We start from the raw sequence: 18876 nt of genomic DNA on the forward strand, positions 1-18876 counted from the left end.
AGTCAATGGTTATAAATTCTCTCTTGTTGGAAATGGTCACTATCTGGCAATTGGGTAATAAGTGGCAAACAGCATTTGCACACACAGGGCGAAAACAAAATACAGGCACTGCTGCATTTGGACACAGACTGCTTCAGCATCTGAGGAGTCTCAAGTGGTGCTCAGCATCCTGCAATAATCAGTATACATACTGAAGATGGCTGTACCTATGGCCCTACCTTAAAGAACTCCAGCACCGATATCCTCGAATGGAGTTGATTAACTTCCACCAACCACAACAAACTTCCTTTGAACTTGGTCTGACTGTGAACAAGAGATTTCCCCTCAAATCCCATCAACCCAGGCGCCGAGGAATTCAGGCACACAATTCTTTGAAATTTTCACCATAGGTAGACATGGTGGTTAAAGCAGCATTTAGCACGTTTGCCTTCATTGCTGAGACCTTTGAGTACAGGAGTTTGGATGTCATGCTGTGGTTGTACAGGACGATGATGGGACCTCTTTTGGAGTGTGCAATTCTACTTGCTCTGTTATAGGAATGATATTATTACATTGGAGAGGGTTCAGAAAAGATTTACCAGGATGTTGATGGGAATGGAGAGTTTGAGTCACAAACATAGGCTGGAACTTTTTTCACTGGAGTGTAGAAGGTTTAGGGGTGACCCTATGGAGCTTTAGAAAATCATGAAGTGAATAGCAAGGGTCTTTTCCCTAGGGTGAGGGAATTCAAAATTGGGGGCATATTTTTTCAGGTGAAAGGAGAAATTTTTGAAAAGGTCATGAGGAGCGTTACAATATTAAAAGAAATTTGGATAAGTACATGAATAGGGCCAAATGCAGACTAATGGAGCTAATTTAGTTTGGGAATATGGTCGGCGTGGACTAATTGGACTGAAGGGCATGTTGCCATGTTATATGACTCCAGCTTTGCTAGGAGTTCTTAATGACACGCAATGAAATACTGCTCTGATGTCAAGGGCAGTCACTCTATCCTCAACTCTTAAGTGCATCTCTTTGTCCATGTTTGGACACAGGCCATAATGAAGTTAAGAGATGAATGGCCCTGGTAGTATCCAAACCAAATGTCAGGGAGCAGTTACTCCCTTGTGAGTGCTGCTTGATAGCAGTGTTGATGACCTTTTCTATCACTTTTCTGATGATTGAGAAACTGACAGGTTTGCAATTAGCAGGGCTGGTTTTATGCCGATTTTGATGTACAGGACATACGTGGGGAATTTTCCACAAGGTGGATCGATCCAATATTGAAAATGTACTGGAACAAATTGGCTAGGGGTATGGTTACTTCTGAAGCACATCTTTAGTATTGTTGCCGGAATGTTGTCAAAATCCATAACCTTTGCAGTGCCTTCAAATCATGTACAGAGTCAGAACAGGTCTCCAGCACAGTAAAATGCCTTTCAGCCAACAGATTATGAACCAGTCAAAAACAAGCACCCAGCTGTGCTAGCCCACTTTCCAGCATTTGGCCCAGAGACTTGCATGCTTTGGCATCATACAAACACACAACTTAATATTTAAATGGTAAGAGGATTTCTGCCTCTGCCACCCTTACCATCAATGAGCTCCTGATTCCCACCATTTTCTGGAAGAAAACATTTCCTCATAGTCGCTGTAAACCTCTTGCTCATTAGCTTAAATCTATGGTCAGTAATCTCTCCACAAAGCGAAAAAGTTCTTCCTTTTGTTGCTCAATTTTATACATCTTCCTAAGCTTCCTCTACTCCAAAGAAAACAACCTAGTCCATCCAATCTCTCCATAACTAAAACTCTCCAGCCCAGGCAACATCCTCCTAAATCTCCTCTGCACCCTCTCCAGTGCATTCACATTCCTTCTATAATATAGATTCCAGAAGAGCACACAATATTCTAGCTGTGGCCTACCCAACATTTTGTACAGTTCCAGCATAGCCCCTCTGCTCTTAAACTTCACATCTCAGTTAATAAATGCAAGTATCCCATATGCCTTCCTAACTACTTTGTCCATCTATCCTACTACCTTAAGGGGTTCTTGATAATATGGAGTGAACTAAATTGGTTGAATATTGGAATTTAAGTGCCGGGGATCTCAGAAGGAGGCCAAGATAGTTGGCACTTCTGACTGAAGTTGGATGCACTTTCTTCAACCTTTTTAAGCATTTAAGTCCTGTGTTGTAGTTTCACCCAGTTGGCAACTTAGTTTCCTGTACTGCTCCTAACATGTAGTTGCACACTCCTCATTGATGTGGTCCCCTGCTTTGGTGCTAATGGTAGAGGACATGGCAAAAAAATAAGGTTGCAGATTATGTTGGAATGCAATTTTGCTGTTAATGATAGTTCACAATAACTGATGGAGATCCAGTTTTGACTTAATGGAGATGTTTAGAATCTCTCATTTGGGACAATGTTAGGGTTCACCGAGTGTGAAGAGAGGACTTTGCCTTCACGAGGACGATGCACGAGTTACTTCTACCCAACACTGTCACAGGCTGGTGCATCTGAAATAGGTAAACCGAAGAAGATAGGACCAAGTATATTTGCCAAATTGTATTGGTTCTCTCGTCACCTACAGGAGACCCATTGTGTCAGCTTCGACCCTCAGGACACAGTAAGTTGAATCAGTAGTGGTTATCAATGCAGTTGATGATGGACAGATGTTCATTAACCAGAAGACAATCTTCCAAGTAGAGCAAAACTGAGTCTTCAGTTGGCACAGCACAAGAGGGAGCAATCAGCAGGAATTTCCTTGCCCATATTTGATGGGTTGCCATAAGATTTCATTGGGTCCACATTCAAAAACGACAACCTCCACAGTCATCCTTCCCTGACTGTGCCACATCATCTGCTGGGAGAAAGAGAGGATTGCAGATGCTGGAGGTCAGAGTTGAAGAGTGTGATGCTGGAAAAGCACAGCTGGTCAAGCAACATCCAGGAGCAACAGAATTGACATTTCCGGCATAAACCCTTAATCAAGAATGCGTTATGCCCAAAACGCCGATTCACCTGCTCCTCACATTATCTGCTGGGTTTGTCCTTCATTTGGGATAGAACATACCAGAGATGGTGATGAGAATCTAGGGCATTAAGTAAGAAGCACGATTCTCTGAGCAAACCCATGTTCAGTTGATGTATTAGTCCATGGTACAGCTCTCAATTTTGGCACTAATTCCACAGATGTGCGTGAGAAGGACTTTGCAGAATTGTGTGGATTAGGTGTGCCTTTGTAGTGTCCAAATCTGGTGCCTAACTGGTGGCAGGCAATCCATTATGTTTTATTATTACTATACTGTGTTGGAATTGGAGCATTAGGCTATATCAGAGGGCAGTTTGGTGTCAACCATATTTCTTGTTGTCTGAAGGCTTAACTAGTAAAAGTGGGAGATACCCACCTCTCAAAGTCATTAGTAACCAAGATGGGATTTTACGACAGTGAATAGTTTCATGATCAAGTTTAGTCACTTTTCATTCCAAATTTATTTAACTCACTGCATTTAAATTTCTGATCTAGGAAATGAAATTTGAACTCATTGTCTTGAAGTTTTGAAGGATGATGGACTAGGACTGAGGCAATGAAAGGATTTGAAGACAATGAAGACATTGACCTACGGTTGCTTGCAGTCCACCGATGAGCAAAAGTTAAATTGGTACAAGTGAGGAGACGCAGCAGTGTTTAAGATGGGATGGTGAAGAGAACACTAAATTTGGCAGAAGGTAGAGGTGAAGATTTCAGTGGTAGATGGACTGAGGCAGGGCGAAGATGAGTAACAGTATGAAAGTGGAAATAGATGGCCTTGGCAATGGCCAGGGTATGGGATTGGGACCGGGACCGGGACCTAGGTCTGGTCGAGAATGACTCCAAGATTGAAAAAAATTATGGATCTGCCTGAGACAATGTTCAGGAAAGGAATTACATTAGTGGAGAGGAAACAGAGTTTGTGATGGGAATTTGCAGTATGATTGAAATTAGGACCCCCACTATACTCTGTACAGCTCTTTCATTGGTTAGTGAGGCCTCTGATCACAGGTAGGAAATAAAGGAGGAATAAAGTTGTTTGTCTAAAATGCTGAAGCATAACAATACATCTCCAGGTCAATCTGGTCTGAAAATAAGAGCAACCATGCTTCTCTGCTTGTTAATTCAAAATAGCATGTTCACTCCACAATTCCTCATCTGTTGTAACTAGATCATATTTTTAGTGAAATAGGTTCTGAAGGAAACTTCAGGAAATTTTTCTGATAATGAAGATGGTACTTTGAAACGTTTGGAGCGTGTGAAGTGATATTTATGTGCACAAAGTATTTACCAGTGTACCTTTGTTCAAAAAGTGGTCTGTCTTCTAATTTAATCAAAAAAAATTACTGTGCACAACTAACCATGCAGATTACCTATTCTCACAGCACACTGGTACAAAAATGTACTGCTTGTGGCAGAATGTGGGCTGATACTGGGACTCCAGAAAAACAATGCCTATTTTTGAAGTAGATCTTCAGGAAAATGCTCTGCTTAGGCAATTTTTGAGCAAGTGAGGACAAACTGAAAGTTATGTTAGTGTCAACATCTCTCATACGCTCTCAGCAATGGGTTAAACAAAACCATTAGAAGCAGCTAAGGAGCATACGGTATTTACTCACTCATTTAAGGCAGGGTGCACGGATTAAGACGTGAAAATACATATCAGAAACATTTCTTTAATAAAAAATTGTTTGATTATTCAACACTTTGGGATCTGATATCGCCAAAATTTAATTCTAAAGTCTACCTAACACTACTAAAACAGGAAAAAAACTTCATACATTGGTAGATGTTTGCATTTGTAGGGGGTCAAGCATTACTAAAATAAAGTTACTCACACTGACTTATAACCAGTTTTGGATACATGCCATAAACTGAATGGAGTTCATCAAAACAGTGAAATCCATTACCCTAGTGTCTTCTAACTCCCTCTGGAGTTTTTCAGCTTTGGTCTTTTCAAAGAGCAGGCTCTGTTCAAGCTCCTTAATGCGGGCATGCTCCAGTTTGGTCTGCGTCTGTTAGTAAAAAGGGAGAGGAAGAGAACACACCAGTGCCACCATCACATGCCAGCACGACAGGAGGGAGCCACATGCAGGCTTATCCACCAGCACCTTCTGCCTTTTACAACAGTTAGGAAAGCAAAAGGTAAATTGGACACAGAAATAGGATGGAAGGAAAGAGAAATGTTTAATGAAAAATTGTACCAAAATGGTACAGAGGAAAACATAGATGGGGAATTTAAAAAAAATACAGCTTTAAAAAGGCAGATTCAAGTTTCATGCAGACAGTGTATAGTTTAAAATATCATCATAGTTCAAATCAGAACAGTTAATACTTAAAGTTTAATACTGTAAACCCCTTTGTGTGTTTGAAATATTAGTTTAACTGAATTAAAATCAAATTTGAAATTATATTGAAGGTAAAACATTAAGAACAGAAAACAGCAAACGCGTTTTGCTTTTTTTAATATCAATTAATCTTTTTGTATGTCATTGGGTTATATGATAATTAAAAGTACATTTCTCACAACATTTTTTGTTTGTAGAACGGTTTTCATTGCACCTGCATTTGGATTTGTTCATTTGTGCACATAATTTCAAAAAAAATTAAAAACTAGTCACATGCCTCCTTATGAGATCTATACAAAACTGTATCAGTGCCTTTCAAAAAAACAAGTAATGGGAATTAATTGGTATGATCATGTCCAGAATATCTTTAAGAGCCTCAATTGATAGATTTTCTTTACAAGCTCAGATTTCACATACAGATCATTGCCCAAAGGCACTCTCCAGAGATCAAATGACAAAGGTAAAAGCTTTTTTTTAAAAAAACTTCAATTTACTTTGGACACATTCCTCATGCAGTACAGTGATTATTTCATTATTATTTAATAGGTCATGAGGACATAAGATACAGAAGCACCAGGCCAGTCAGCTGGCCAGGGTTGAACCTGCTCACCATTTGCCAAGATAACAACTGTTCTGATTATGACCTTAACTCCACTTTCCTACCTATTATCCATAATGCTAAATTCCCTTGTTAAATTAAAAAAAAACTGTCCAACTCAGCCATAGATATATTCAATGACCTAGTCACCACTATTTTCTATGGAAAAGAATTTCAAAAACTATCAACTCAGATGAAATTCCTCATCTTTAATTTAAATGAGACACCCCTTTACTTTGAAATTCAGCACTTGCACTAGATTCTGCCAAATGAAAAAACATTCTCTCAGCATCTCCCCTATCAAGTCCCTCAGAATGCTTACAATGTTTCAATAAGATCAATTCATGATTCATGCACAAGAACAATCCAGCCTCTGTGCCACTGCATTTTACGGTCTTGGACTATATAAATAATATTCTACTTCTCTATTCTTCCTGAGAAAGTGGACAAGCTCATATTTCCCTACATTATACTGCATCTGCCAAACTATTGCCTAACACATTACTTATCTACATTCCATCAGACACTTCGTAGCCTCGTCACAACTTGCTTTCCTACTTTGTCTCAACGGCAAATATGACTACAGTACAGTCAGTCCTTTTATCCAAGTCATTAACTTAGATTGTAATTAGTTGAGGCTCCAATACAGAGATCTGTGGCAACCCTCCAATTTAGTTTTCCACCATGAAAAAGAACCATCTTGCCCAATTTTTTCTTATTAGATAGCCTATCATGAAGCCATGCTAATATCATCATGGCACGTTCAGAATAATTTGCTGAGATCCTGAGACAATTCCAAAATAATTCAAACTCCTACATCCATCAATAATCTTAATTTTGCAAAATTTCAGCTGTGTCAAAATAGTCAGCTTCTCTCACTGGCAAAACAGAAAATCTATTGTAAGAATGCCAGTTATAAGTCAAAATTCCACATTGTTAACTTCAGATTAGAAACACGTATAAACTTATCATGTGAATGCGCCAAGCAATCAGAGCAATGACACAAATGTGTGGAATCATGAAGACTGAATGAGTCATCATGAGACATTAAGACCTCTCTGTGAAAAGGCATGCAAGGCCTTAAACTATGGTTGAACCTGTGGGAAAAAGTGAAGTTGATACACCAAGTGGAAAACAATAGCACAAAAAGTGTACACTGTGATGGAGTGGAAGATTCCCATATTAAACTTGCATACCATTTTGAAACACTAAGTATGCGAGAACAGTTGACCGGCTGAAATTCACTCCAGCAAGAGAGAGACATAGGACTGCTGCCTTTCACAACACTAAAGAAGCTCTCCCAAGGCAATGCAAGCAGGGAACACTCTCATCTCTGGTGGAAAAAGGAGTACCCTGGATAAAGAACCTGGGCCAAATGGAGTTCATCTGTTGTGACAGTCTACTGAACTGTTTCAAGACAAGGCATAGTCTTCCACTCAGAAAGCAATGAGGTATGATTATGGTAGCATTGACAAACGATTAGCTCCAAAATGGTCTCACCTACAAACTGACTAAGTGTGCACCAAGAGATCTTTATATATGGATGAAATCAAACTGTTTGGATATCAAAGAGTTATTGTCATTTACAGTAAAATGTGTAATGGTGAAAAACAAAGCAATGATCAAGTCAGTGTTATGACCTGAATAGCTGTCGGTTCTTGCGATTAGAAACTCAAAAAGTCATGCTGCTTCACAAATGTCAAGACATGACTCGTGCATTACAAGGCTAACAAGACTGCATGAACGGTCTGCAGCATTTTTGAGGCAGAAATCAAGAAAGTGGACAATAAGTGTCAATGAAGGAAAAGGAAGTTCATCATTACAGATGATGGCCTCAGGAGCATTAAGTTGACATTCATGTCTCCCAACATTGCAGCCAAGCTCCACTCAATCAGACAGTGATGAGATATTTGAAAACCCACTACCACTGGGCCAGGGAAGGCTCTCCACAAAATTTATGACTATTAGTCATAAACTTCAGGTATTTACCCATGTCTGTCCAATAACCAAACCTGAATATGATTTTTAGTCATAATATTGCAGAGTAAGAGAACATTTACATCAATTAATTGACTTCTAAAGATTGCCTTATACAGGAACTTATTGCAATACACTACACAGAAGAGCATTTGCTGATGACCTCAATTTCTAAGCTTAGCTAAAAACGTCCTCAGTTTCACAAGATAAAGAACAGTGTGAAACTTCCCAATTTCACTATCACAATATCATTTCAAACAAAACCATCATTATTACTGGAATAAATAAAAGTCCAGTAGATTTCCTTTTCAATGAAACTAGTAATTTCCTCAAGAGAGTATTCATGGTGGTATATCATCTCACCAATTATACTTGCCCACAGTAAGCAGCTGTAGGATTCAGGCCCACGATGCAAACAAAGCAGCTCTGGTTAAGAAAAGTGGTACCTCCTCGCAAATTCACAATATTGGACAATTGTGGAGTAGTAGATCAGGAACCAGGAAAGCTAAACCATCAAACAATAACCAGATTACAGGGCAGCCCATACCAACCATGTACTTGAAATCTTATGGGAGGCATGGAGCAGTTCGAAAATTTTTCCATGAATTGAGGAATCAAAACTCATGTTTCTGTACAAATCTCAAAAATGAAGGAGAAATATGTGAATACATAACTTTTACTTAGCACCTACAAAGCTTGAGTAAATATCTATGTATTGTTTTTAAAATGAAAGAATAATAATTTGTTCTCAAAGAGATGCTTAAGTGGTAGATAGATTTTAAGTAACAGATGGGCAAACAATAATGCTAACAATCCTGTTTTTGATTAGGGGTTTACAGCATAATCACTCAACACAAATATTGCTTTTCATTCTCTGCAGCTGTGAAAGCAACATGCATATCAGTAAGTCAATGCTGGGAAATCAGTCAGTACAGTTAGTTCTGCAATTGGTTCCAAAGTAGTATTTTAAATTGCTCTGATTAGAAACTATTTTAAACATTGGATGTCTTCACAAATGCTACCAATATACAAGTCTCTAAATTAATTTAAAACTCTCAGGAGAAAGTATTTATTACAACTTTATAGTTTAAAAACTAACATATAAATTCAACATAATACTGTACAAAAGTCCATAAAAGTTAGCCACTATGTGACACTACCGTCAAAACTATCAATTTGGTGTTACACTACTTACCATGCCATCAAATCCATTTTGATTCATCTCCCTTTCAATGTATTTTCAATTTTTTTTTAAAAATCATTATTTTTCTTGTCATTTTGTCTTGTAATAATTCAATCATTTACGGAATATAGACCTGGAACCTTTTTCCAGCATCTCACTTGGTTTGTATTAGGCATAGATAAATTTTGATAGTGAGTCTCAGCCAGTAACTTGACTGTGAAAGGCAACCAAGCTATGGAGTTGGTTTTTGCTTTTTTTTTGAAACACATGGTTACTGGATGGAGATCAGTAGTAGATACTGGTCGTTTCTCCCCTTCCAAAAGGGAAATCGCACATTAACTGAAATCAGTCAACTGTGCAGCCCTGGGCTTTAATCAGGAGATTTCCTGAATGGAATGGCTCAGCTACTTACTGTGCAAAGGTCATTGAGTCATGGGGAAGACAAAGAATTTTTAAAAATAATATACAATAAAGTAATCTAAGAATCACTTATTACACTTGATTAAATGCTTAAGCCAATGATTTACCAGCATTCATAGAGATCAACATTCTATTAATTGTGCTCATGCACAAGTTGTCAGCTATAACTATTTCTAGTTTACTTCTGGTCAGTATTTTTAGACAGCAATATCACTTTCTACATTGATGCTCTGAAAATAAGCTTCATACTTATTTGAAGATCAAAAACAGATCATTTTTATATTACAATGCATTTAGCCAATCCTGGTTTTGAAGACATCCAAAGTTTTCTGTAAAACTGGCAGGATTTGGTCCAAAGAGATTCTTTAACTTGCTTCTAACACAATTAGCTTGCCCAGTTCTGTCTCGTATCCTAATTCCATCATATTTAATTAATTTGTGCATAAAATTCATGAAAATTAATCAGCAAATGATCAGATTACTTGTATTCACTACAACTTATATTTAAGCACATTACAATGTCAAATATGTTCAAAGTTTATTTTTAGTGGTTTAAAAGATTATATTCTTACTAATGTGCTAATGACTCACTGAATTTTTCTTGAAGATAAACATTGAGATTTTATCCTTCTGACACAGCCATTTCCTTGGTATGCTATTCAAAACTGGCATTTAAATAAATGCCATTAATTTAAATTAATTGAAAATTAATACTTAAATCACACGGAAAAATCTCAATATGCAATTGCACATCAATAAAAGCAAATGAGGACCAATAACATTTTTTGAAATGCATTCATGCCATACTCTTGAACCATGATGCTTTGTTTCTATTTGAAGTTAATTTTTTAAACATTATTGCAAAAACAGTCCATCTATTTAGAATGCTTATCTCATTGGAGAGCCATGAAAAGGATGTGGGTTAAAATTTCAAGTATAACAAGCTTTATCTTCAAATTTAGAAACTAGTTAAAAGACAACTTCATAGCTGTATTTAAATTGCATTATATTTTTAATCATAGGTTTTATTATACATTTAATTCCATTTTACTTTTCCACAAATCCGACATTGTAATTCCAGGATACTGCAATCCTACAGTTACCTATGACCTGAGCTAATGGTCATACACTCTTAATAAATAGAAAAATACTTTGTAGTATTGATGTAAAGGCTTCTTTATAAAGTTTAATGCTCAAATACAGACAGAATGCAGACACAATTCACAAAATCTTAGTTCAAACTTGCGCCTGGAGGGAAGAATCTCACATGGCGGCAATCTGAACAGATCTGCCTTGCTGAGCTCTGCACCCCAGCCCAGCAGTAGTGATATTTTTAGGGATAGTGATAAGCCCCACCTTTTTTTTTTGGAGAAAACCGATATTAGCCAGTTGTGAAACCGTTTAAATCCATTTGTGGCGGAGCCTCGAGTGTCTGAACAAGCCGGGCGGGGAGTATTTTGTTTGGCTGATGGATTGCTCAGGCGGCTGGAAACAAACAGTAATCCACGAGTGCTGGTTGTTCAAGCATTTCTCGATTATCCGGCAATGCACACCATAATGCCGGTTAGCCAAGAGCTGCCGGTTTTTGAACATCTCTTGACTATCCGGCAATGCATGCCATAATGCCATTTAACTGATAACTGAATGCTGGGTTGCCTGGTGCCGTTTTTGCAGGGCCTGGAGATCTTGTTCGGGTGGTCCGGGATTCGGATGGTTGATGTTCAGATAGTCAAGGGTCTACTGTAAATTCTTTTTGAGCAAGGATGACAAAAGGAAAGCATGCAGCCAAGCTCCAACAGATAGGACACTCACCAAAGATATTGGGTTGGCCTGCGAAGGCAACTGCGGATGCAGCTGCAGCTCCCTTGGCTGCTGGGAAAAAGGTACCTGCGCAGTAGAACATTGTTGAAGAACTTGCTGCAATCTGAGGGATGACCGAGGAATTGATGGAGGACAATCGTACTCAGCTGGAGCCGATTTCGGTCATGCTACAGAAGTATGAGGAGTTGGAAAGGCTCTAGAAGTGAATTAAAGAGGTCGAGCAACGGACTGCGGCAGAGACCAAGGTCAAGTGGTCAGCACAGCGGATCCAGGCCCTCGAAAAACAGGTCCCAGCCTTGACTCAACAGGTCAATGATCTGGAAAATCGAGGCAGAAGGAAAAATATCTTGGTCGTTGGGCTGTCTGAGGGAGTGGAAGGTGGGCAGCTAGCAAGTATATTTTAAAGACTGGCTGCCACAGTTTCTTGGCTGGGATGCCGAGGTGGACTGGGTGATGGTTAACAGAGCTCAATGGGTTGCAGTGCACAGATCCAGTCTGGATTGGCGTCCCTGCCCAGTCCTGGTATGTTTTTAAAGCTACAGGGACAAGCAGAATGTCCTGGAATCTTCGAGAAGGGTGGAGAAAGATCCACAGGCTTTGACTTATCAGGGAACTAAGATAATGTTTTTCCAGGACTTTTCTGTGGCGGTGATCCGTAAAAGGAAATAGTTTGATGAGGTCAAGAGAAAATTAAGGGATCTTGGTTTTCAATATTCGAAGAGACACCAGCGGAGCTTTGTATTACTCACAAGGAGACTCCTTGGAACAAGTGAAAAATTTCTTAGACACTTTAAAATAATCCGGATGGATTTACAGACATAAACAATAATGTTTGTTTTTTTTTCTCTTGCTGTTTCTTGGAATGTTACCTTTTTCTTAAAGCTGCTGCTGTTGGTGTGTCTTTTTGTACCCGATTAGGATTGGTTTTGATATGCAGTTGGGGGTGGGCAGAGTGCTCATTATTTTATTTGTTTCCGTCTATTACTTGGGGCTGGGGTGTGGCTCAAGCTGGAAATGGAGATGTGTGGGGGAGGTGCAAGTGCCCTCTATGGGCAGGGGGTAGAGTTCCCCATTAAGTGCCTTTTGTGTTTTGTACCTAGTTTATTTTTTTGTTTTTTTTTTGCCAATAGACTCCATAAAGTCTTCTTTTGTATATGCTCAGCTTACTGAATGTTGAATTCTCCTCTCAGCAGGTCAAAGGTGGTTGTAAATGAACGCGGCTAGCGGTGTTCTTAAATGGTGCACCTGGAATATTAGAAGGACCCATTCGCCAGTTCAAAGGAAAAAGGTGTTGTCGAGCCTCAAAAAAAGAGAGCAGATGTTGCCCTGTTGCAGGAGACTCACCTTAATGACAAGGAACATTTGAAGTTACAGCAAGGTGGGTTTGATCGGTGTTTTTCTTGACCTTTAACACTAAAAGCAGGGGGTTGGCCATACTCGTCCAGAAGAATCTTCCATTTAATTTAGTACATTGTGTTAAAGATGAATGGTTGGTTTGTTATCCTTAAGGGCCATATAATTGGCAAGGAATATGGTATTTTGAAAGTCTAATTTCCTCCGGCTCAACCCCTTAAATTTGTGACTGATGCACTAAGCTGATGGCTTTTGCGTCGCAGCATATTATGAGAGCGGGGGGAACTTAATTGCCTTATGGATCCTGTGCTGGATAAAATGCCCAAAGGCCCACCCAAAGCTCTCTCCACAGTCTAAACAGTTGGATGATCTATGTGTGGAACTGGGGTCAGTAGACGTTTGGAGATGTCTCCACCGTACGGGCAGGGACTTTACATTGTTTTCCAATCCTCATAAGTGTCACATGAGGACTGATTTTTTTTCTTAACTCCTGCGGCTCTTCTAGATTCAGTGGTATCTTGTTCAATTGGGAATATTGCCATCTCTGATCATGCAACAGTTTATTTAGTGGTTGAGATTAAGGGTAATGCAATGAGCTCACAGTACTGACGAATGGATCCCTTCATCAAGGACAGAAAGTTCATTGAGTGCTTTTCTCAGGAATTTGAAGCTCTTTTGGCCACCAACTCAGGTACAGCTAGCAATCCATCCATTCTTTGGGAGACTGCTAAGGCCTATGCTAGAGGGATAGTTATCCCATACTCGACCAATCAGAAGCGACAGAAGGGAGAGCAGCAACGTCTGCTCGAGGCATGATTGAAGGCAGCTGAGACGGCATATGACAGTGGACCATAGTGACTAAACTGCAGCGGATAACAGCCCATCGATCTGCCCTAAACTCCATGTTTAGGCATACAGCTAGGAAGGAACTTTCCTTCGCAAAGCAAAGGTTGTTTGCGCATGGTGACAGTCCGGATAAATATTTGGCATAGCTGGTTAGGAAGAAGAATGCCTCTCAATTTATTGTTTCTATTAGGAAAGGAAATTAGACTCTTTCTTGTAATGCTAACACGATCACTACAGCGCTTTGGAGGTTCTGTTCTAAATTGTATCAGTCTGAATATTGTGAGGATAGACGGGATAAAATAGAGTCTTTTTTTAGGAACTTGGATCTACAGGGGGTGTCTGCTGAGCAGGCATCTCTCCTTATTGCTCTGTTCACAGCACAAGAGATACAGGAGGTAGTGATGCAACTTCAGAGTGGAAAAGCTCCCGGCCCTGTGAGTTTTATAAAGAATTTGTAAACATACTGTCAGGACTGATGCTAGACATACAAAGCTGTTCATATAATCATGATTGCCTCAAGAAAGGGAAGGCCCTGGAGGACTGTGCTTCTTATAGACCTATCTTGCTCTTAAATTTTGATTATAAAATTTTGTTGAAGACTTTGGCATTGAGGTCAGAAGGGATGTTGTCCTCTATTGTTGAAGAAGATCAGGCGTGCTTTATAAAGGGTCGCAGATCCTCTAATAATGTCAGGAGGTTGCTTAACATGACTCAAATGTGCCAGCAGCAATTAGTTCAAGGATTGGTGGTCCCTTTTGATGCAGAGAAGGCACTTGATTAGGTGGAATGGCCATATCTTTTTTATATCCTGGAGTGGTTTGGCTTGGGTGAAGTGTTTACTAGATGGGCAAGGGTCCTTTACTGTGATCCTCTATAAGCGGTTCTCATGAATGGAATCAAGTCTGATCATTTTTACATTGGTAAGGGTATTCAGCAAGGCTGTTCCCTTTCACACTGGTGATTGAGCTGTAGGCGGAGACCATTCATGGGGACTCTAATATAACTGCCCCAAAGGTGGGGTTGAAGGTGCATAAGATTACACTATATGCGGATGATCTTATTTTTCTCCCAAACCTGACAGTCTCGGTGCCCTTTTCAGTACAGTGTATTAATTTCATTTAGTTCTTTCTCAGGTTACAAGATCAAATCTTCAAAGTCAGAGGCTATGCCTATTGGGGGTCTTAGCAGAATTTGGATTAGTGGTGCTGGAAGAGCACAGCAGTTCAGGCAGCATCTGCGGAGATCGGAGTTGTGATCACTTCAAACATGCAAGGACATTTGTGAGCGTGAAGAGGATTTCAATTTTTTTGAAGGACCCATGCTATGCAGTTAAAGATTCTTCATAGGGCTCATCTGGCCCCAGATCATCTTGCAAAATTTAAGCAGGGAGCATCTTCGACATGTCCCAAATGTAAAATAAATACGGGTACCCTCACTCATTGTTTGTGGTGCTGCCACAGGCTGTGTGTATTGGACCGCTGTGGCAGGAGTAATAGAAAGGGTATTGAGGACCGAAGTCTCTTTGCTCCTGGGTATACCGAATTTACCTCACTTAGATGTACGTGGGAAAAAGCTTGTTAACATTCTCACTTTTTGTGCGAAGAACAACATTATGATGTTTTGGGTGTCTGAGAACCCACCCCCACCCCCCCAGGTCTGTCAGGGTGGCGCAAGTTAATTGTGGAACACATTCCTTTAGACGTCCTTACAAATATGGTGAACAGACAACTTTTACAAGACGTGGTAGCCCTTTGGAATGACTTGGAAGCAAATCTGTCTGCCATTTTGATTAGAGCTTTTGTCTAGCCATGATGGTTTGGTCTGATAAACCTAAGGCCATGAGAGGAAGAATTTCGAACAGTTTAATAAATGATGCTCTCGAAGGTTGAGAGCTATGGTCTTGTTGCACTGAGTGGTGTTATTTATTTATTTATTGAGTTGTAATAAGTGTAGTTTTAATTCTTTTGTGCAGTAGTATAGTAGTTGGTTTATTGTTGTTTTTGATGTTGTGACGCTATATTTTCATGTTTCTGTAACTTTCTAATTTTGTAAAGAAGTTTTCAATTAAAATATTTTTTTAAAATGCCTGCAAGTCAGGACTGGCCATTTGAGCCATTAATCTGTGAATTTCAACAGACCATAAACAAATTATGTAATTACAGGCTGTATCCACTTAGTCTTCTGAGAAAAAGAAATTTTACGAAGCACCTTAAAAGTCCATGATCTATTGGATAGCTTTAAACAGTTAGGAATAACTTACGATTTAAAAGAAAATGTTCCTGTACCATTATGATTAAACCGTATGTCTATAAAGAACGTCACCTTTTTTTTAAAAAAAGGGACCAAATTATTTCTGATTCATTGAACCAAAGGCTGCCAGTTTTATAAATTCAGCTCAGATTTCCAAATGTTTGAGTACCCAAGTTGAGCAAAGAAATTATGAAGCAGCAATGGAACTTGTTAAACGTGGAAAATAAACCTTTTTTCTTCAAGAAATAATTACATCATCAAAAAGTTAAATCATTAGAAACATTTTGGTGACAGTATCAGATTATAACCTGTTGATCAATAATTTTCTGCCATCACCATAGCCACCAAGCCACAAGCATCATGGCAAATAACTCCAATGATTCAACAGCAATTAATCTGAAACATTTTATTACATAAACCCCAATTAGCTCTTAACCAGTCATCAGCTACTAATAGAAACTGTTCACACCTCTCACCTTTTAATAAAGTATTGGCAACATGCTTTTTGGATACTTGAACACTGGCAGCTAAAGTTTATAAAACAGGAAATTCACATAGTTTCTAAATCACCACCATGTCAGGTTCAGATTCTTTGCAAAACAGTTTGTTTACCTCCAAGTCACCCTTGGTAATGGACTCTTCCTCTACACGGAACTGAAGGTCTTCCACTTTCCTGTTGATAAAGAAGAGAGATAATTCCTGGAAGAGCCAACTGACACTATTAAGGAGAAAGAATATCACGTCCTTAAGCTTTCAATGTTCAGTATCAGGAAGGTAGGGAGAAGGTTACAATCAGAAGACAAATCTTTTCAGTTCACATTAAGAAAAATTAGAAATTTGCTTCGAATCTAGTGTTTGGAGTTTTAAGATTAATTAAGCTGACAGTCATATCAATGAAGCTTCCATATAGAGTCACCATTGTCATTTTTTACAATATCTGTAGTATCAATTTATTATATGCTCAAACAGAAGTCACAGACTTATAATACATTGAACTTCATCTTAATAACTACCTTTTTTCTTCCTCTAGCTGGTTCAGCAGCTCCACCTTCTCTCTATCAGCAGCCTCAACCAGCGCTCGTAACTGGTCCATCTTTGTCTCCATCTCCAATACATGCTGCATGAAATGAAATAAATTTCAACATTGTAGGCAAATGCAATGTGAGAAGTTCATTAAAATGTTTCCAAAGGAATCCCATGAAAGTGGAGAAAGAAGAGGACACGGAGAGTGTGCCCTGTGGACCCCCAGCTTACCCATGCTGGGTCCTTCAATCAAGCACTTTGTAGATTGAATTCTTATTGTGCATTTCACGTCAATTTTTTATTAATCATTCTATAACTGTAAAGTCAATAAAGGTCACTCCCTTATTAAGTTCTTACCTGCTCATGACCTGTCCGAAGTAATGTGAGCTCCTGTTCAACTTCTCCCACATGGCTTGTTGCTTTAGCAACCTCTGCTCTTTCCAGATCTCGTTCAGCCAGAAGCTGCTCAATATGTTGCTGCTTTTCTTTTAAAGCTTCTTGTAATGCAGTGGTACCTGAAATTTTTCTTGCATAGCGTGAGGATGTTTCTGTTAGCTGCATAAAAAGATAACATGTCAGTCACTACAATTACTTGTGGATACTTTTGCAGGTTCCTTTTTCACTGGATAATTCATTTAATCCCCTCTGTTATTCCACTTTTCGTCTCAGTGTCTTACAACCTGACGCCCAATGATGCAGCTAAGATTAATGTGTGAAACAAAACCACGAAATAATGTAAATACTGTGATTTGGTAGATTTTATTTAAAAATGCAATGAGGAAAATTTAAAAAGAAAATTAGCAATATTTACATCTTCTCTGAATGCTTGGAAAAATGCATAACAATTTGGTTAAGTGAAGAGCAGTAGATTTCAATGATGATAAATTTGGTGCCATTTATAACCAAGATAAAATAATTGTTATTTGATTGAAATAAGACCAAAGCTCTTGCTGATATTCATACCAACATTTTGAAGAAATCCAATGGGGAAAATTCAACCACCTTAATAATATTAACGTCCATTAAATATTGAAAATGTTACTTAATTGCACAATGTCAAGGATAATGTACCTGCAGATGGCACTATGAGCATAAAGTTACATTAACTAATATTTCATGATAGGGTCAGTCAACAGAAACATTAATCACCGAAGAAACAAAACCAAGAAACCATTATAAATCCAAGTCAATTTAAGTGGCAAGTCACAGAGACAAGTGTGACCAGCCATGGCCTAATTGCTGACTGAATAGCAGAACAAATTGAACACATTTTCATACTTCAGAATATAGAGACAAAAACATAAATTCCAGTACCAAATGTAAAAGCTAAAACAGGATTCACACAGTTGAAAATAGCAGGAATTCCCATTAATTTTAGAAAACAGCACAAAATGGTAAAGAAATCAGAACATGATCATAAAACTGGCTGTTCCCTAATATCCTCTCCGCCACCCTCAAATAACATTAAAATTGGCATTGGCAACCAAATCTTGCCATCTTCCTAAATGACTCTTGCTCCACTTAGGCAAAAGCACCATTACTCTCAATTTTCTTTTATGAATACAATTTAAGATTTAGCATTAAACCCCCATTTCACAACTTGACAAGATTAGTTCAAAAAGGTTTTGAGATTAACGTGATTTCTTACCAATCCTGAACGACTAGGTCTACCACTGATAGACGATGCTATGGAGCTCAAAGAGCTTATGGATGATGCACTAGGACTGCGCTTCAGATTTGATGGGGTGGCTACCATTTTTCGTACAGTTGTCTTGGCTTTAGCTGGTGTTGTTGAGGGAAATCCAATTTTGGTAACCTTGTGAACTGGTGCAAACAGACCATACTTCGTTTGGCATTGAAAATATCTGACAAAAGATTGTTAAAAAATGCTTTTTAAACCTTTACTTTTAAATTAGTGCAATTAACTTTTTAAAGCTTACCTTTTTGAGACAGGTCTAGATTCAAAAGTAGCCCATTTACAGAGGAACCTCGATTATCCGAACGAGATGGGCAGGCACTATTTCATACGAATAATTGATTATTCAGT

At 38.8% G+C, this 18876-nt stretch overlaps 1 protein-coding gene across 1 annotated transcript in view; it reads right to left on the reverse strand.

Annotated features, from left to right (window-relative positions):
* clip1a (CAP-GLY domain containing linker protein 1a) overlaps window positions 1-18876 on the reverse strand; it is a 146006-nt gene that overhangs the window by 79685 nt on the left and 47445 nt on the right. Inside the window, exons 5-9 of the mRNA XM_087999795.1 lie at window positions 18478-18694; window positions 17187-17384; window positions 16820-16923; window positions 16419-16479; window positions 4921-5025 (exon numbers count right to left, since the gene is read on the reverse strand). Coding sequence (XP_087855921.1) covers window positions 4921-5025; window positions 16419-16479; window positions 16820-16923; window positions 17187-17384; window positions 18478-18694 — 685 coding nt within the window. The remainder of the gene's footprint in view (window positions 1-4920; window positions 5026-16418; window positions 16480-16819; window positions 16924-17186; window positions 17385-18477; window positions 18695-18876) is intronic.

This window comes from Chiloscyllium plagiosum, unplaced genomic scaffold (genome assembly GCF_037043375.1).
Source record: "Chiloscyllium plagiosum isolate Xiang-an unplaced genomic scaffold, Cpla_swu_hap1 HiC_scaffold_24, whole genome shotgun sequence".
NCBI lineage: Eukaryota > Metazoa > Chordata > Chondrichthyes > Orectolobiformes > Hemiscylliidae > Chiloscyllium > Chiloscyllium plagiosum.